Here is a 19141-nt window from a genome sequence, read left to right on the forward strand (position 1 = left end):
ATGTAAAAGACGATACGATTTGCATCTAGATACATGGGCACGATTCGATACAAGAAAAGATACATGTTTATAAAAAATGATTCAGTACGATTCGATGCGATGCGATTTGATGCAATTCGATGCAGTTCAAGAATGGAAAGCATTCTGAAAGATTTTGTATCATTTGCTCATGGTGCACATTAATTTTATATTATCAATTATCATGGTCATGGTTGTGAATTAGTCAAAAAAAATGTGTGAATATGATTATCTAAACTGAGGTTTGTTTCATATACTGTATTGAAATGAAAAAAGAATAGTCTACATTTCAGTCAAACGCAGCAGCCAAATAAAACATAAAAATACATTTTTATAGACTTTATAGATCTTTCACAGATTTTATAGAGTTATATCTGATTGTTTTCAGCCCTGTTGAGGTAAGACAATACCAAAATAAAAGTGCTTAAAAAACTCTTGGCCTTTTCTCATATAGCCTAGCCTACCCAACAAAAATAAAATAGGCCTACAAATCAATGAACTCTCTGGGCTTATTTTGTTCCAACAGTAGACCTAATGCAGAAACCTATAATGACACAAGTCTGAGTGAATATGAACAAAATCATTGGCTAATAATTTGTGCATCGTTTTAGCAGCAAGGGCCAAATTATTATTTAACATTAAAGGAACCGTATGTAAGAAATGTATTTCAATTAATCATAAAATGGCCCTGATATGTCATAGACATTAAGAAATCATATTCATTTCAAATACTTATATCACTGACAACAGTAGTCCGGCCAGGATATTGTCATTTAAAAAGTGAAGTTGCAGCCCTCAACTGATGTTTATGTTGTCATGTTGTGTTTTGGCCTGATGCGCCACCGTCCACCTATCTACTTATCACAAAGTCAGTAGTGTTTCGGCATCCGGGTTGCCAGCTCTACCAGTCAGAGGGGAGGGGAAGGGGATACAGCGCTCTACAGTAATTTGAAAGTGATTGTAGTACCAGCTTTGGCCACAATCTTACATACGGTTCCTTTAAGGAAATCCCTTCATCAAAGGTAAGGCTACTCTACAGACTATCGTTGCTGTTTAGGAATGCTATAAGTGTTTAATTTCGCGCTGGATTTCGAAAAACAAAAGCCGACCGAGTGCAAGTTGTCACATGCTTAAGTTGCAGTAGATGTGGGTAATGAGGTCATTTGACAACTCTGGGCAATGATTGTAACCAAAAACGAACTGCATTACCCACAATTCCGTACCACGTATAGTTTCAAAACCGGAAGTGGGATGTACGCGCTGCTTGGAACGTAAATGAGAGTCTGAGCGAGCAGAAAACGTTGTTAACCGATTCATAACAAGTAAAACGATATAACGACCGGTTCATTTCAGTTTTTTTCCGATACGGGGCTTCATGTATCGATGTAGCCGTATCTTAGACGTTAAAAACGGATACCGATACGTATCGGTTAATCTTTACACCCCTAATATATATATATATATATTTATATATATATATATATATATATATACATATATATATCATTAGCTGCATTACAGCACCACATAGCTTAGCCATGCTGCAGACACTGTCCTCGTCTGTTGACTGACCTTCTGATGCTGATGATGACCAACGATCTGGTGTCTTGTTTCCGAAGACTCGGACAGCGGCATCACCCATAGTCACATGGGCTACTTGCTGTCTAAGACATACCCGGCCTCGGAGGAGGGCTACGGGTGCCTGTCGGGCCTCATCCCCGCACTGGAGCTGATGGCGCTGTACGTGGCGGCAGCCATGCACGACTATGACCACCCCGGCAGGACCAACGCCTTCCTGGTGGCCACCAGCGCCCCCCAGGTGAGAGGGGAGCTCCTGGGAAGGGAGAGTTATGGGAGAGGAAAAGCCGTGGACCAGCATGTGTCAGCTCTTTATGAATAAAAAACACACAAGTGTGGCAGTGTCCAGAGTCATTCAGGACCATGGGGATGTGTGGAGGATGACCTCAGTCAGGACGCTCATGGTGAATCAAGTGTTCAGAGACACATGAGAGCTGCAAAAGTGTGCGTTGCAGAGTGTACTGTGGTGTGTGTTGCAGTGTGTACTGTGGTGTGTGTTGCAGTGTGTACTGTGGTGTGCGTTGCAGAGTGTACTGTGGTGCGTTGCAGTGTGTAATGTGGTGTGTGTTGCAGTGTGTACTGTAGTGCGTTGCAGAGTGTACTGTGGTGTGTGTTGCAGAGTGTACTGTGGTGTGTGTTGCAGAGTGTACTGTGGTGTGCGTTGCAGTGTGTACTGTGGTGAGTGTTGCAGTGTGTATTGTGGCATTGCAGTGTGTACTGTGGTGTGCGTTGCAGTGTGTATTGTGGCGTTGCAGTGTGTACTGTGGTGTGTGTTGCAGTGTGTACTGTGGTGTGTGTTGCAGAGTGTACTGTGGTGTGTGTTGCAGAGTGTACTGTGGTGTGTGTTGCAGAGTGTACTGTGGTGTGTGTTGCAGTGTGTACTGTGGTGAGTGTTGCAGAGTGTACTGTGGTGTGTGTTGCAGAGTGTACTGTGGTGTGTGTTGCAGAGTGTACTGTGGTGTGTGTTGTAGAGTGTACTGTGTACTGTGGTGTGTGTTGCAGAGTGTACCGTGGTGTGTGTTGCAGAGTGTACTGTGGTGTGTGTTGCAGAGTGTACTGTGGTGAGTGTTGTAGAGTGTACTGTGTACTGTGGTGTGTGTTGCAGTGTACTGTGGTGTGTGTTGCAGAGTGTACTGTGGTGTGTGTTGCAGAGTGTACTGTGGTGTGCGTTGCAGAGTGTACTGTGGTGTGTGTTGCAGAGTGTACTGTGGTGTGTGTTGCAGAGTGTACTGTGGTGTGTGTTGTAGAGTGTACTGTGGTGTGTGTTGCAGAGTGTACTGTGGTGTGTGTTGTAGAGTGTACTGTGGTGTGTGTTGCAGAGTGTACTGTGGTGTGTGTGCGTTGCAGAGTGTACTGTGGTGTGTGTTGCAGAGTGTACTGTGGTCTTCTCTATTGTATATTCCCTTTGTGCATCTTCCCCTCCTCTGTTCAGGCTGTGCTGTACAATGACCGCTCTGTTTTGGAGAACCATCACGCTGCCGCCGCCTGGAACCTCTTCCTGTCCCACCCTGAGTACAACTTCCTGGGGAACCTCAACCATGTGGAGTTCAAGCGCTTTCGCTTCCTGGTCATTGAGGCCATCCTCGCCACTGACCTGAAGAAGCACTTTGACTTCCTGGCTGAGTTCAATGCCAAGGTGCAGTAATCCACAACCAAGTACATCCCAGACTAACACACTACTCTGTAAAGACTAGTGTTAATTTCGTCAGACGAGACGAGAGGAAATATGTTCGTCAACGACCTTTTTTTTTCATGACTAAGAGGAGACGATGACGAGACGGCAGTAATGTCCTGAAACACTGACTAAGACTATCTTAAGATGCATTATTGTTGATGAAAAAAGACGAGACTAAAATGTTTTGCATGAAATAAAAACTAAGATAAAATCTCGTCTACAAAATGAGAAGACAGAATATCTAGCTGTGTTCAAAATATTCCGAATTAGTTTATACACAACAGCTTTCCTGTAGGCTAGTCTACCCTGTGGCTGCAACACGAAACTACATGGAAAAAGAACACGGCAAGCTAACTACCTAAGCTTTATGCCACAATGCTACTTACCCAGAAGTTGAAGCTTCTCTCAAACAAATTAACATCCCCCAGAATGTCCATACGAAAATGTTCATCATGTAATGTCAACTATTTTACTAGTTAGACTGATGATGCAAAGTTTGCTAGCAAGTAAGCTAATATGGAAAGTTCGCTAGCCAGTTAGCTATGGCTAAGACGGAGAGTTTGTTTGGGGAATGTGTTGTGTTTGGGCGCATATCGCCATCTAGCGTGGCGGAGTAAAACATTAATACTTGGGTTTACGACAGTGTTTCTCAAACTTTTTCAGAAGGACCACTTAACTAACCCTAGCTAAAAAAAAAAAAAAGATTAGACCTACTTCAACAGTATATTAGTCTACACAATAGGCCTACTCACTGAACTACCTTGCTTATTGTCTTTGCACTTTGCAATATTGAACCAACTTGTATGTAAATCCAAACAGTTCTGCAACACTGTCTATGTAAGATATGTTTAAATCATACAGTATGAATCCTCCGTCACAATAAGCAAACAACTAATTTATATTATATTTTACCACGTCTGCTCGCGGACCACTTGGGATAGCTTGCGGACCACCAGTGGTCCCCGGACCACACTTTGAGAAACACTGGACTACGAATATCATGACAGTGGTCCAGTCAAATCTTTTACTGTCTATGGTCAAATCCCAGCCGAGCTATAACTGTAGCCTAACTAAAATGACTAAAGATACCTTTAGTTTTCTTTTGACTAAAACTAGACTAAAATGACAAGACTTTTAGTCGACTAAAACTTGACTAACAAAAATGATATTTGAATGACTAAATATGACAAAGACTAAAAAGGACATTTCGTCACAAGACTAAGACTAAGACTAAATTAAAAATAGGTGACAAAATTAACACTAGACAATAGGCAACACAAACGGGCCCAATAGCATAGATACAGGGGCCCAGATTTAAATGATGGGCAAACAGCAAAGTCTTAAAGGTTGTATCAGCGATTGCAGGCCCAAAAAACGCCCAAACTTAAATGCATTTAAAAAAAACGTGTCTCTGTAGGCAGCCTAGGCTCTGAGATCTGCACACAAAAACAATTGCTGACAACAAGTGTTGCCAACCACTCAAAGGCAAAATAAAGTGTTCCAACCAATAACCGACAAGATGCGTGTTCAGGAGAGTCAATTGCACAGGAGGGAGGGGGAGGGAGTAGCGAGCTAGCTCTCTGTTTTGTTTGAACGTCAACAGAAGTGACATTACCCCGCCATCGCTGATACAACCTTTATGTCCAGCTAAAGCTAATTTAGTATCTAGGCAAAATCAGTTTGCTAATTGAACACCATGGACAAGACTGCTTAACCACATTGATGAGACAACTCAATGCTCCCTCACCACACAATAGAGTCCCGAAGTGTGACGTAGCGTTTCCATGACGGCAGAATCACTGGATCTAAACAAACTTTCGAAGTGGCATAAATAGCATTGAATGTAATAATAATATGTTCTAGCTAATAAAAATAAATATATCCATTTCAACGTGTTTTACCTGCTAGGCAGCAGCTTAGCCACATAACACGGATTCCCTGGCAGGTGTAATAGAAAGAAACAAAATTACAGTGGATAGTTCCCGTCTTCTCAAAGACTGACGGCTGTTAAGAGCGACGTTTTTTGCCAAAAAAATAAAGTCAAAACACGTTTAAAGATTTTAACCGCATGCTGTAAAGGTACATGCAGGTCTCTTTTACGGAGGAAACGCATGCTAAAATAAAACTCTGTAGTCACGAATTTGATCGTGTTGGTATGAATATATGTTGTAGTATGTGATTCCTACAGTGTAAAAAAAATATACTAACGTCTAGAAACGTTGTAAAATTATTGAAATAGATTAAGAAAGCCACCGTTATGGTGATTTCTAATGGTAGATTGATTTGTTTAGATCCAGTGAAATTGCTGCCTGGCAACGCTACGTCATGGCTTCGGTACTCTATAGACCCTTTCAAGAGAGTTCCATTATCAGCATCATAGTTGGCCCCACAAGGCTTCCGTTTTAACATTCCATATGTTATCTTAATGTAGAGGACGTAGATTGGGAACCAAATAGAATGTTCAAGCATTGTTTTTGTTTTTATTGTTGATAGGGTCTATACCACACAATATCTACAGTTCATATGTGAGACGTTTGCTCGTTGATAGATTTTGTACTTCGTCCACCATTTGAATTAGGCCCCACAGACTGGCTTTATGGCTGTTCTCACTTCCACAGTGAGTCTTGTACATGTGAATAACTTAATATGAAAATATATCCATATGTAAAAATGATGCAAATCATGTAAATTTCTCTGCCAGTCTGTCAGACATAATTCAATTGACCCAGTTAACTCTCAGATTAGAAAGCTTTCAAAGTGATTCTGGATCACAGTTAGTGGGTTCAGCATAGATATGTTTCTGCAGACTTGTCTATGCTCTGAGACGTTAATATCTGTGGTAGGCACCTGCTCTTTCATTCTGCCAACATGAGGTTCCCCTCAGCTTTTAAAACTTAAGGGCAATTAATGTGCTCTAATTGTCCTTCTATAGCATTAGACTAAACAGTGTTTATTCAAGGATTAGCTTGAGCAGCTTCACATTCTCAGTCTCTGTCTTTTCCCAATCCTATCTCTCTGTCTCTCTCTCTTTCCCCTCCCCCCTCTCTCTCTCCCTTTCCTCTTCCTCTCTATATATTTCTTTCTATCTCTCTCTCTCTCTCACTTTCCTCTTTCTCTCCCTCTCTCTCTCTCCGCTGGACCACTGCACCCTGTTGACCTTTTCTTTCCTGGAACCATGTAAGCTTTCACTGAAATGTGAGAAGGACACATGATTGGCGATTAATGAAAGAAAATTAGGCTTTCTAGGGTCCTAGCATTTTTTTCATACTCACTTAACAATTAGCATTTTCTCGGAAAGCACTTCGGTCCTGAATCATTCCACTGTTGATTCTCTATGGTGCATTCAGGTCAATGTATTGTGCCGATTATACCATGAGCAGGGATGTAGTGGAGGCTAAATGCAAGTAATCGCAGTTTATCCACCTCTGAAATTTCAAAAATAGAGTTTGTCAACCTCTTATTAGAGTTTATCCCCCTCTCAAAAGAGTTTATTCACCAATTGCAACTAATACCACTGATATTGTTATAAACACTGGACAATAACCTCCACCATCATCAAACATGTTCTGAAAAATCTGATACCACACGGTGCAGTCCACTTCACAGAATTCATAGTTGACCCAAGTTTTATTTTACCACTACATCCCTGACTATGAGAGTTTCAAGTTTTGCTGTTTGTTTAGCCACTGATTGTGAGCGTGTTACATGTGTTTCTTTAATACCTCGGACAATGGTGTCGCTTTTTAGGCAATCACGTGACGCAAGTGGGAATGTGGGCTAGGCTTAATCTGGACCTGCATTAACAGGAAAAGCTGCTGGACTCAGGGAAGAAACATTGGAACCAACATTAGCTTCTCTCACATTCTCTCCTCATTAATGTGTTGACAACCAATATTTATCAGATGTCTTGCAAATCTGTTGCAAACTAAATATCTGCAACTGTTCTAAGATATGCAAAGGGATGCTATTTAAAGAAAAGCCTTTATTGTGTCAAAACACTTGTGTTTTAACAGCAGTTGAGGCTGATGGAAACTGCATTTATAAACAAACATCATGACAAGAGTGTAAGAAAGGAAAGTGAAGAAATGCTGCTACCTAACTGCATTGTGCCCGCCTCACTTCAGTTTACACCTCGACGAGGTGAACTCGACGAGTAACAAACAAACTTATTTCTAATTGATTGTCATTCAACAGGTGGGCCATGATGTAGGCACAGGTATCAATTGGTCCAACGAGAATGACAGACTCCTGGTTTGCCAAATGTGCATCAAGTTAGCTGACATCAATGGACCTCTCAAGTGCAAGGACCTTCACCTGCAATGGACGCAAGGAATCGTCAATGAGTTCTACGAACAGGTAAAACACTGTAAAAGGAATACTCTGGAGCCATGCCATTTGCACTATCATTATAAGCCATTTCATTATAAATGCAAAAACAGTCTAGCTCAAAACTCCCGCAGTTAACACACTGTTCCAAACTCATTATTATCCATATATAGACAGTAGGTTGCTTCCAAGATTATTCCTTTAAGTCCACTCTGTCTGCGTCATACGCTGTTGCAATACGCCACATGAAGACTATAAGAGCCACCGTATATTGTGATAAGTGAGTTGCCATCACAGCAGCCTCTGCACAGCGAGAGCATAAAGGCTCCCTGTGGTGCTCTGCATAGTGCCACTTTGACAGATCTTTTTTGACACCTCTAACTGCCACATTGTGTGTACTGTATGTATGCGGTGCAGGATTCTCAAGGTAAAACAGTTAAGCCATTTTTGTCATCCTTGATTTTGAAGCACTGAGAAAATAAAAGAGAACAGAAGGCTGAACCAATCATAGCGAGACAGCTATTTCTCTCTCTCTCTCTCCTTTTTTCTCTTTCTGCTGGAGCAGAGGAGAGAATTTCCCCTCACCTCTTCAGAGGAGGCTCATTCACTTGTTGTTTCCTCCTCCTTGTCGCTGTGAAGCAGGAGCAACGTTTGATTGTCATGGCTGTGCACCCTGCACACAATTACACAGAGCGAGATAACAGCCTGAATGTCACAGCGATAGAACAGGCCCCAAATGAACATTCTGTATGTTTCATGACTGAAATCCTCTCCTACAGATAAGAGATACACATAATATACTCTGTGTAATATATATGTATGTATATATATATATAGCGATATATATATACTGGAATTCTTTTTAAAATCAGACGATAGAGAGATATGGATGCAAATTGTATGTATTTTTAATGCATAAAAATTATATGATAGTGTTGAAAATGGATGTTTGTGGAAAATAAGAGGCATGTGCTAAATAGCTAGTGGTCCACAGTAGTTTACTACTAGGCAGATTCATAGCATGGTAGCATCCACTTTCTAAGCCAACACATGTGTAATATTAACAGCTGTTTTGATTAGTTTAGATTGATTTATAAGATAATATATGATTGATTAAGCAAGGGGCAGTTTAATCATACAGGAAATTATCATTTCAGTTCACAAAATGACATGCATGCATTTGCACTGCAATGGAATATATTATAACTTAAATCAGTGATAGCTGTATTAAATATGTAGGTTGCCAATTAGTCCATATGAACCCAAATGAATGGGTGCAGGGTATTTGAGAAAAGAAAGAGACATTCTGGAGAATGTGAACACACAGTGAGGTGAAGCACACGACGACACACGACTAATCCCAATGCAGTGAGCTGCCTGCTACAGCTGCGCTTGTGGAGCAGTGAGGGGTTAGGTGCCTTGCTCAAGTGCACTTCAGCTGATCCTACTGGTCGGGGTTCGAACCAGACAGCTATTGGTGTTGGGATGTTATAGATCTCAAGGGCAGTCAGTGTTTAATTCGCTAGCCAGGGGCCTCATTTATAAAGCGTTCTTACGCACAGATTTGATCTTAGACCGTGCGTGCGCTCAAATCCATGCCAACGCTCAGATTTATAAAAACCGTCTTTGACGTGGAAAAGTGCTTATCTCCACGTCAGGTTCAAACTTGACGTACGACCATTGCCTTGTGGTAATGCCGGGGTACTGCAAGTAATCTGAGGTCTAAGTGCGATGCATTTTCAAAATTCCAAGACCAACGATATCATGTCTTTCTTTGCCATATGCATGATCAATATCAGAAGATTTTTAAAGACGTTTTTGGACGCAGCTTAATGTTTCATGGTTTGGCATAAAACTGCTAATGAGAACTATAGCCCACTTAAGAAAGTGAAAAGACGTATAGCTTACTTATTTCACAATATCTAAAAAAAACCCACCAAGACCTATGATAGAATAATTGAAACATTCTTACAGGTGATCTAGTATATTTAGTGTTCTCACCAATCTAATATTGACCATCAAATGTCCAATTGCCCTCGTTTAGGAGAGGAAGGCATTCAAAAAGGCAATCGAACAGTTTGATAATGTGGAGGTTATTGTGCAGTATTGGGAATATAGGATAGTATTTGATCATACAGTTTTGAATGTTAAAAGTGAATACACTTTTTTGAGAGGTGGATAAACTCTAATAAGAGGTGGGTAGGCCTAAACTCTATTTCTGAAATTTCAGAGGTGGATAAACTGCGTTTACTCGTGTTTAGCCTCCACTACATCCTAATTTGCGCTCATAGGCCTATTCCCAGCTTCGTAACAGAAAGGTAATATTTGACCGTAAGGACAATGTTTAAGCCATTGGACATTATTGAAAGAAAATGATAGCAAAGATATGCAGAATGAATGAAAAATGACCGGCGAACTAGGCTACTTTTTCTGAAAAAACATAGCCTACCCTACAAGAAACGTTAAGCCTACATGACATATCACGCTTATAATTTAGTCCTCTGTTTTGTAGGCTAAATCAGCATATTACCCTGGGTCATATTGGAAACGTACAGTAGCCTACTGTACCATAACGTATAGGATTATGCTGTAGGCCTAGAGGTCTTTCCTTCATAAGGTAGGCCTACCCAATTTTTTTTTCTACAAAGTAGGCCTAAACATACTAAATGTTGATTATTCACATTACTGCAAGCAAAAGGAATGAAAGCGAGCAGAGGACAATGGACATGGATGCATACGATCTCTTTCCAGAAAGCTTTTCTGGAAAAAAACATAATTAGGCTAGTTAAGCTATTCGAACTGACGCATATAGGCTAGTTAACATCAGATGGCTTAGGCTAGGCCTATACTAATGTTTTTAATATATAATTTTACATACTGTAGGCTACAGCTTTTAGGCCATTGATTTCATTAAAACATATGCTAATGATATTGATGAGGGGGTGTTTACAAGGCGGAGACCTAAAACCATCCTGCTGCGCACAAGTTGACGTTCATTTGTGATTTATAATGGGCACACCTGGAAGGGTGGCGTACGCACGTTTTTTTGTGCGTACGTTCGTTTTCTCTGAATCACATGTACGATCATTTCAGAAATGATCTAAGATCAAATGAAGGATGATTTCTACGCAACACTTATAAATGAGGCCCCAGGTCTTTAAGACCCAGCAAAAGCCTAGTTCCGTAGCAATGAGGACCAGAGTGAATGTGATGCTTGAGGGGCGCCAGGCAACCAAGTCGGCGAATCAGTGATCGCCACACACTGATTGCATGGCTTGCCTGATTGCCCGACGACCTTGAAATCACCATAGGCTCCTCCAAGCCCTACCTATCTAAGACATTCTAAGAGAATATGCACTATTGTGGTTGCTCAACGTATAACGTGTATATGAATAATGCATGCCGTGACCTGTAACGAGCATCAGGTCTAATGTGATCTGACCTGAGGGGGAGGAAGGAGAGAGAGGAAACATACTAAAAACACACTACCACTGTGGAGGGCTGCTTTAATAGAAATCCCGCTGTTTTGTGACAGTAGTATGTCTGTGGCAGTCACAGCCCCACTGACGCTTTAATAGAAATCCTGCTGTGTTTTGTGACAGTAGTATGTCTGTGGCAGTCACAGCCCCTCTGACGCTTTAATAGAAATCCTGCTGTGTTTTGTGACCGTGTGGCTGTGGCAGTCACAGCTCCACTGACAGGAAGTAGCGCACCTTGTTTTGTGACCGTATGTCTGTGGCAGTCACAGCTCTACTGACAGGAAGTAGCACACCTTGTTTTGTGACTGTATGTTTGTGGCAGTCATAGCTCTACTGACAGGCTGTAGCGCACCTTGAAGAGTCTGTCCTTGACACACGTCATTGTGAGGCTCTGGAAGGAGAAAATGGCAAAGTCTTGCAGTCTGAGAGAGACGAGTGATAGGAAGAACACACACACACACACACACACACACACACGTCCTTCATGCTCATCTGCTGCAATCATATTCTGAACCCCCCACTCCTTTGCTTAATATTCAATTCAGGCAGTGAACAAGAAAAAAAAAAAAATCTCATCTAGCTCCAGCTACTGTACTTCAGAAGCGTCTTTTCATTCATTTTCTGTGCGTCTGCCCCCACCGTGCACAACATGATGGCGCGCCAGTGACAACTCCAGCTGTTGCCATAGTGACCAAGGGGACCTTGCTGAAGTTGTGGTCCATGTACATCCATCCTTGATGTCACTAGCTCCGCACACTGCTGTGGTTCCTATAGACCCTTTCAAGAGAGTTCCATTATCAGCATCATAGTTGGCCCCACAAGACTTCCTTTTTAACATTCCATATGTTATCTTAATTCAGAGGAAGTAGATTGGGGCCCAAATAGAATGTTCAAGCATTGTTTTTGTTTACCTTGTTGAAAGGGTCTATACCGCCCGGCCTTCTAGAGAGGTGGATCTATCAAGTCTCCTTTCAAAATAGCCTTCACTGTGTTGTTGGATCCGCTGTACTGTGTCTCACTTGGCTTCATCTCCTCTGTCTATGTCTATGTTAGCCACATTGCCAAACTGATACATGTTTTCACCCCAAAAGCTACCACACATCCTCAGGGCTTAAAGTTCTCAGGGCACTGATTGCGCTGGATTTCAGGTCGCTTTCACAATTGAGAATAGATATGTCTATGTAACCACATCAAAAATGTCTGATAGCTTCAGGCACAGGAATTTTCTTCGCTTTAAGCAATGTACCCCCCCCCCCCCTCCGCCTCTCCATAGGGTGATGAAGAGTCCAGCCTGGGTCTCCCCATCAGTCCCTTCATGGACCGCTCTGCCCCCCAGCTGGCCAAGCTGCAGGAGTCGTTCATCACGCACATCGTGGGGCCACTCTGCAGTTCGTACGACTCAGCCGCCCTCATACCAGGCCACTGGGTGGCGCCCCCAGGAGGTGGAGAGAAGGAGGACGGGGGGGACGGGACAGAGGCCGAGGTTCCGGCCGAGGAGGAGGAGGACATGGCGGAGGAGGAGGACATGGCGGAGGAGGAGGAGGATGACGCTTCGACCACCAGCTCCGAGGCTTCACGTAAGAGCACTGTCCACTTATGAAGCGATATTTGCTTATGAGACTGCAAGCTGTATTTATTCATATGATGTAATATACTCTAAATGCAACTCCCCCCCCCCCCACACACACACACACACTGCTTTCTGTAGCCCTGAAAATAATTAAAAGTGATCTATGTTTTCGGGTTTCTTAGTCTATTTTAGTTGCTCGCTGTTGCATGCATCTTGATTCTTAACTGAGAAAGCCTGACTGAGGTCACCTTGTTTAAGCACAAATGGACTTTGTCAAGCATGCCTGTGATTACTGCACTGATCTCATCTTGTACCCGGAGTGATTTCATGGATTTGGATTTTAATGCTATTTACACTCTCACGTGCATACTTCAGGTCAAAGTAGTGCACACTCGCTAAACAAGGGCATGCCACAGTGCAGTCCCTCTATGAGAAGTAAATCCTTGACCTCAAATGGCCTGTACGTGCACAAGACGCCATTCTTAAACTTCCTTTTTTCTTGACCTGAATTGGCCTGTCTGAGAGGCCACTCCTGACCTTGTTTTGTCCCTGGTGTCCTTGTGTTTTTTAGAGAGCCCGGGCCCCAAGAAGAAGAAGCAGTGTCGGAAGGTGTTTTGCCAGATCACCCATCACCTGCTGGAGAACCACGAGATGTGGAAGAAGGTGATCGCCGAGGAGGAGCAGAAGGAGGAGGAGGAGCACAGTAATGACGTGCCGCTCCTCAACAACCCCGCTGAGCCAATCACCGAGGAGGAGGAGCCCGGAAGCAAGGAGGAGCCCGCCGAGGGGGAGGAGGGCCTCACCAGCCCGGAGGAGGAGGCCGTCGACTCGCCACAGCCAGAGGAGGAGACCGCCGCCGCGGAGGAGGAGGAGCAGTCCGAGGCCCCGGAGGAGTGAGCGGCTCGGGGGAGGCTGCCCCTGTTGGACGTGCCTGTTCAACTTTTACAGATTCGATGTGAGAGAGACTTCAACACATCACTTAAACGAAAGAAGACAAAACACTGTAGAGAGGAGAAAAAAAGAACCAGGGAGAGAGAGAGACAGAGGGAGAGAGAGAGAGGGAGAGAGAGAGAGAGAGGGAGAGAGAGAGAGACAAAACACTGTAGAGAGGGGAGAAGCATGTGCCTGAATGAGAAAAAAGAACCAGGGAGAGAGGGGGGGAGTCTCTCTCCTTCGGCTCTCGTCAAAGGCTTTTGGGGGAGCTGTCTTTTGTCAGGCACACTCTCTTCCTCTACTTTTTCTTCTGCGCCTTTCATAACCAAAGTCAGGCTTCTTGAGACTCTGAGAATCTGAGTCTGAGTTGGACATCATCATGCCTCATCTCCCTCTCCCTCCACCAGTGCTCTCTCTCCTGACCAGAACCTGCTGACCGTCCCCCCCCCACCCCCCAAACTCCCCAAAACGACACTTCACAGACTTATGCAATTTTTGTAAAAGGGTAAATTATTTTGAAAAGCTGCAGCCGAGTGGCCTCCAGGCTGTGGGACCAGGTGATGAGAAGGGCCAGAGTGGGATGGGTCAGGGCAGAGGGAGCCTTCTTTTTGGTTCCATGATGGGAGCATGTCTAGTGTGCCCTGAAACCAAATTGGATAACGTCAAAGGGAAAACAAAATTAAATGTTTGCGCATTTAGACAACTACATTATGGAGGACGGAAATTCATTTCATGTTATTTTATGAGCGTGGTTTTTCAGGTTCCTCAGTGCGCTGTCTAGATTGATGACCCTCTTGTGCAGCACTGTGAAGTAGACAACGTAGACGAGCACATACTGACCTTTCGCTTTCACTGTCCATCTACCATGAGTCGTTCCAGACATTTCACCTAACGTTTAACATTTTAGTATAAAATCTGTGTGAAATTTATTTTACATATAGACCCCAAAAACATAAATGATTCTCATACGTTTACCTATGGATTATTTTTGATTAGACCTTTTATTTTGGGGAGCCACATTTCTAAGCAGAAGCTTGTCATGCTGTTAGTATCCCCTGTAACATTCCTTCTGAAATATTGCATCGTAAGCTCTTCCGTCTACAGTTTCTCCACTTGTCAGGAGTCCGTCCATCTTACACTCTGTTGCTACACACACTGATGTTTCACACGTTTCATTGAACTAGGCACCCATTTTTACACTAATGACTGAAAAACTGGGATTGTCAGTGGCATTATTAGGCAAACAATAGACATACAGTACAGTGTGCAAACAGTAGCCCCTGCTCTCAGCAGAGGAGACAACGGCTGGGAAAGTAGAGAATGCTGAACCCAGAACCGGCATGGGACAGCGCTTCAGCCAGTTGTGGGATACGACCAGTCGTGTGACACAGCCAACAGCCAAACCAGTGCATTTGTTAAGACCCTCACCCCACCATCCCAAATCGCTGCTTTAGAGTCCATGTTCAGTGACGATTACGATATTTTGGGACCCTGTATTAGGCTATAAATAGGCTGGTGGTGAGCCTCTCAAAGCCTTCGCACACTCGCTCTGGATGTGCTGCTGCTGCTGCTGCTGCAGTCAAACAGCCATCTCTTTGATCAAGCACCCTTATGATGTGAATATTTTAGCACTGTGGCTCCAGTAATGCATGTCACTCATGCTGAGGCTTACGCAAGAAGAGCAGGCTGGCCTCGTTCTGCAACATCCACAGAGATCACTGATGAAGTCAGAGAGGGTGGGAGAGAGTTTACACAGAGGGGAGAGGGAAGAGAGAGGGAGAGAGGGAAGGAGAGAGAGAGGGAGGGACCTCTGCATTCTTTGTGCTTCTCTTTTTCCACTCAGACGTGTTTTTTATGAGAAAATGAAAATCTTGCTTCTTTAAATCTCGCTTCTTTACCCTCTAACGAAAGATGAAGAGAGTCAGTGTTTGTCAGAGAAACAGGTGCCAAAAATATGTCTCAGTAGATTATTCTGGCTCCAAGCTTAAGCTCCTCAAATGGGATAAAATCAGTCGTGTAGTTTCAGGTGGAATGAAACGTTAGGAACACGACGTCTTCTTCATCTTCTGACAGCCTCCTCAAAGGAGACCAGATCCCACTGAAAGTCACAAGCAGACTGTGACTATGCACCAGAGACACACATCATACTTAAAACATGAATGATGCGCACGTGATCACAGAACCCCATATCTCGGCCTGCGGAAGAGGAGGCCTTGATGGGCAGCTGGAGGGGCCGTGGCGATGGGGGTGTTTGTCCTCTGAGAGCCCTTTGTTGGTTCCCTGTGTAGCCCTGCGCTGATGGAGCGGCTTGGCAGGGGAGAAATTCGTGGCCCCCTGGGAGATTTCCATTTCCATGCAAAAGGCTTATTTTCTTATGACTCACCAGAGCTCTCTTCTTGCCCTCTTTGGGATGTGTATTTGGTGCAGTATTCCGAGGTACAGACTTGCGCATTCATCCTTGCAGACACACACACACACACACACACACACTAACATTAAAATTAGTTTATGATGAGGAAAGCTTACAAGGTTTTATTATACCGTAACCATTTCATTTTTGGTCAACGATTCCCAGAACACTGAAACACTAGGGCACATGAAACTTGATGGGAATGTAGCCTGACTAGGCTGATACAGAATAGCAGCTTTTGGTCACCAGGGGGCCACCCCTGAATGCCACCCCCACCCAGAATGAATTGTGCCAATATCACAATGGCAGAAGTATACAATGCAAATACAGACATACATTTAAGTGTCACGTCTTGTCTTGTCACACACACACATATATACACACACACACACACACACACACTCTCACACTCGTAATATATAGTTGTCCTTGCATCCATTGTAAAGGAGCAAGCAAGGAACATTCTGTCCCCCCATGCAGTGTCCAGCCTCCCTCCCTCCCTCTCCTCCTCGGCGTGCGTTTTTAACACGCTAACACAGTGTTCTGGAGGGAAAAGACACAGCTCTGGTTTTAGCATGCCACTGTCAAGCATCCTCAAGAATCCTCGTCCTTGTGAGAGAAGAACGTTGAAACATTTTGATGAGGGAACGTTGCGTACTTTTCAAGGATAAGATGCACAGATTTATACATTCCGCCCATGAAATCTTTAGAAGGCATGAGGAAACCATCAAAGCTACGCTGTGTTCCCATTGGCTCTCCCTGACCTCTGCATTGGCTATGTTTGCCCAGAGATGACAGGAAGCACCGGCCTCCTCTCCACTGCACACTCTACGCTGGCAGGGCATTGGCTACTGGTGGTACTAAGGGGTTTGAATCATTTAGTGCCTCACCATCTTCATTCAGAAACATGAATGATTCAGCCTCCGTCGCACAACATTACATAAGATCTGTTACATCCACACATCTTGGAGCTTCACATGCAAACCAAAAGCTGTTGTGACAAGTGGGCCTGCATCATTATGTCCCATGACGAATGCATCCCATTCAATACGATTCAGTCTAAAAACGTACTCCTCACCTCACTCACAATGAACTATTCATATGTTTTGATTCAGAGATGGTCTTGTCTGTGGACAATAGGATGCATGCATTTATATTTTATCCAGTATAACTGTACTTTTGAACAATTATAGGATATACAATGGGAATTGCTTTCATTGTGGGATGGTGAAATGTTCTACAGTATCCATGGCCACTGGCCAGTTCACAGATGATGGCTCTGAATTTCAGCTATCATGATACAAGGATTTCTCCTGCCCCAGCAACAGGACACGGCAGCACTCACTCACTCATTCATTCAATCCCTGACTTGGAATGTGTAACATGCAGACAAACTACACTTTTCTGTCAGTTAATGAATGTCAGATACACCCTTGCTGTTTAGCATGTGTGTGTGTGTATGTGTGTATGTGTGTGTGCATGTATGTGGTGTGTATGTTTTTTGTGTGTTTGTGTGTGTAGGGTTGTGTGTGCGAGTGAAAGCAACGGGACTATCTGAGTGAGTTTTATGCTACGGAAGTCCCTGCTCATTACCGTGTGAGATCTATTAGGCTTCTCCAGTGCTTCCCAATTTAAGCCTCAGGCAATTCCCACAAGTCTGCATCCTTTTCTACACACTGTAATTTAATGTACATATACGCTAGTAGGATATGTAAAACATCTGCTCATTTCACATGCCTACAAGATGGAGAGTTAGTAATGTATAGAGATGAAGTGGAAGGTGGTGGTGGTCGTGTCCACTTCCGTCCTCTCCGGCATCCACAGAATGCTGTCCCTCTACCTCTCTCAGGGTGGTCCACTAAAACATCCATTCCACATCATCTCCATCCACCTCCACCTGCCTGCATTTGTTGTGGTTTGTAGAGACATGGTGCCATGTTCGGAAAGCAATCGCCTCAATCACCTGATATTTTAGTATTCTAAACTACACTTGCATCTCCCGCGCAGATTTAAATTAATCTAATAATTAATTTTAATTAATTTTTTTGGAGGAGGAGCCACCTGTGGATTCCCTATTGTTTTTTTTGTTTTTTTTTTGGCCAAGTAAATTCATCTTGTTATCTTTTCTGTGTGTTGTACCACCGGTCTCCTCCTCATTGGGTTAGACAGCTGTGCTGTCTGATGCCTTGCCATGATCATTGGCATGTTCACTAAATCGCTGAGAGAAACCAAACAAGCTTTACAATACTGACAGAAAATGAGACTTGTATTTTGTAATTGATATATAGCTGTCACTTCACAAAATGATTCTGTTTTTCCCACCAGTATATTGCACTTATGACATGTAGCAATACTTCTAAGGGGGGGGGGGGGGGGGGGGGTATGCACATCAAAACATTTTGGTAGGTGAAAATGATTCCTTTCTTTGCTGGTTAATGCTTCATTTTGTACAATATATATTTACTGTACAGTCGGGGGGGATATGAAAATAACAACAAAAAAGTCTTTTAGATATACATTATTTATTTTTACTGTTTTGTAATTTAGACACTATACTGTAGTTCCTATATTGCCAGAATTACTGGAAGTGCCTCTTGGTCAAATGTATTATACAGTAAATATGTATGGAAATCATTAGAACTGTTCACAAGCTAAATTGTGTGGATGTTGTAATGTGAATACATGGGATTACACAATATACTTTCTGTGGTACTTGGTCTCGTTGAGTTTTTCTTTCACTCCTATAGGAACGTCACCTATTACCAATCGTCCTGTATTTCCAACCTCTTACGTGTATGTGTTACTTAATATTCATTTCTATACAAACCAAGACGGCGGATTCCTAAAGAAACGCAAGCACCCACACCATAAGTGTATCTAAATTAGCTATGTACCAAAAATTACATTTTACCGTGACTCGAAGACCTGTAAACAGTGTTGTAAGGCTGCATGTACAAATCCGCTTGGAGCTCCAGTGGAATTTTGATTTGCGACGAGAATTCTCGGTCTAACCGTTGATGTGCCGTGAGAAAGGTTGGAAATAGGCACCCACCAGCCCAGCACTACCCAACTCCAAGCATGGCAAACAAAATCGGATATTTCAGGCAGTAAAAGCCCCAGTAAGAACCAAACTAGATTTTGTTCAAATCTAC

The 19141-nt window shown here is 43.2% G+C and overlaps 1 protein-coding gene across 1 annotated transcript in view; it reads left to right on the forward strand.

Annotated features, from left to right (window-relative positions):
• LOC121724304 (cGMP-inhibited 3',5'-cyclic phosphodiesterase A-like) overlaps positions 1 to 18701 on the forward strand; it is a 93311-nt gene extending 74610 nt beyond the window's left edge. The window contains exons 10-14 of the mRNA XM_042110758.1: positions 1638 to 1837; positions 3029 to 3232; positions 7466 to 7627; positions 12350 to 12653; positions 13218 to 18701. Of these exons, the coding sequence (XP_041966692.1) occupies positions 1638 to 1837; positions 3029 to 3232; positions 7466 to 7627; positions 12350 to 12653; positions 13218 to 13543 (1196 nt within the window). The 3' untranslated portion in view covers positions 13544 to 18701. The remainder of the gene's footprint in view (positions 1 to 1637; positions 1838 to 3028; positions 3233 to 7465; positions 7628 to 12349; positions 12654 to 13217) is intronic.
• The last annotated feature ends 440 nt before the right edge of the window (positions 18702 to 19141 follow it).

Source organism: Alosa sapidissima, chromosome 11, assembly GCF_018492685.1.
Source record: "Alosa sapidissima isolate fAloSap1 chromosome 11, fAloSap1.pri, whole genome shotgun sequence".
NCBI classification, from domain to species: domain Eukaryota; kingdom Metazoa; phylum Chordata; class Actinopteri; order Clupeiformes; family Clupeidae; genus Alosa; species Alosa sapidissima.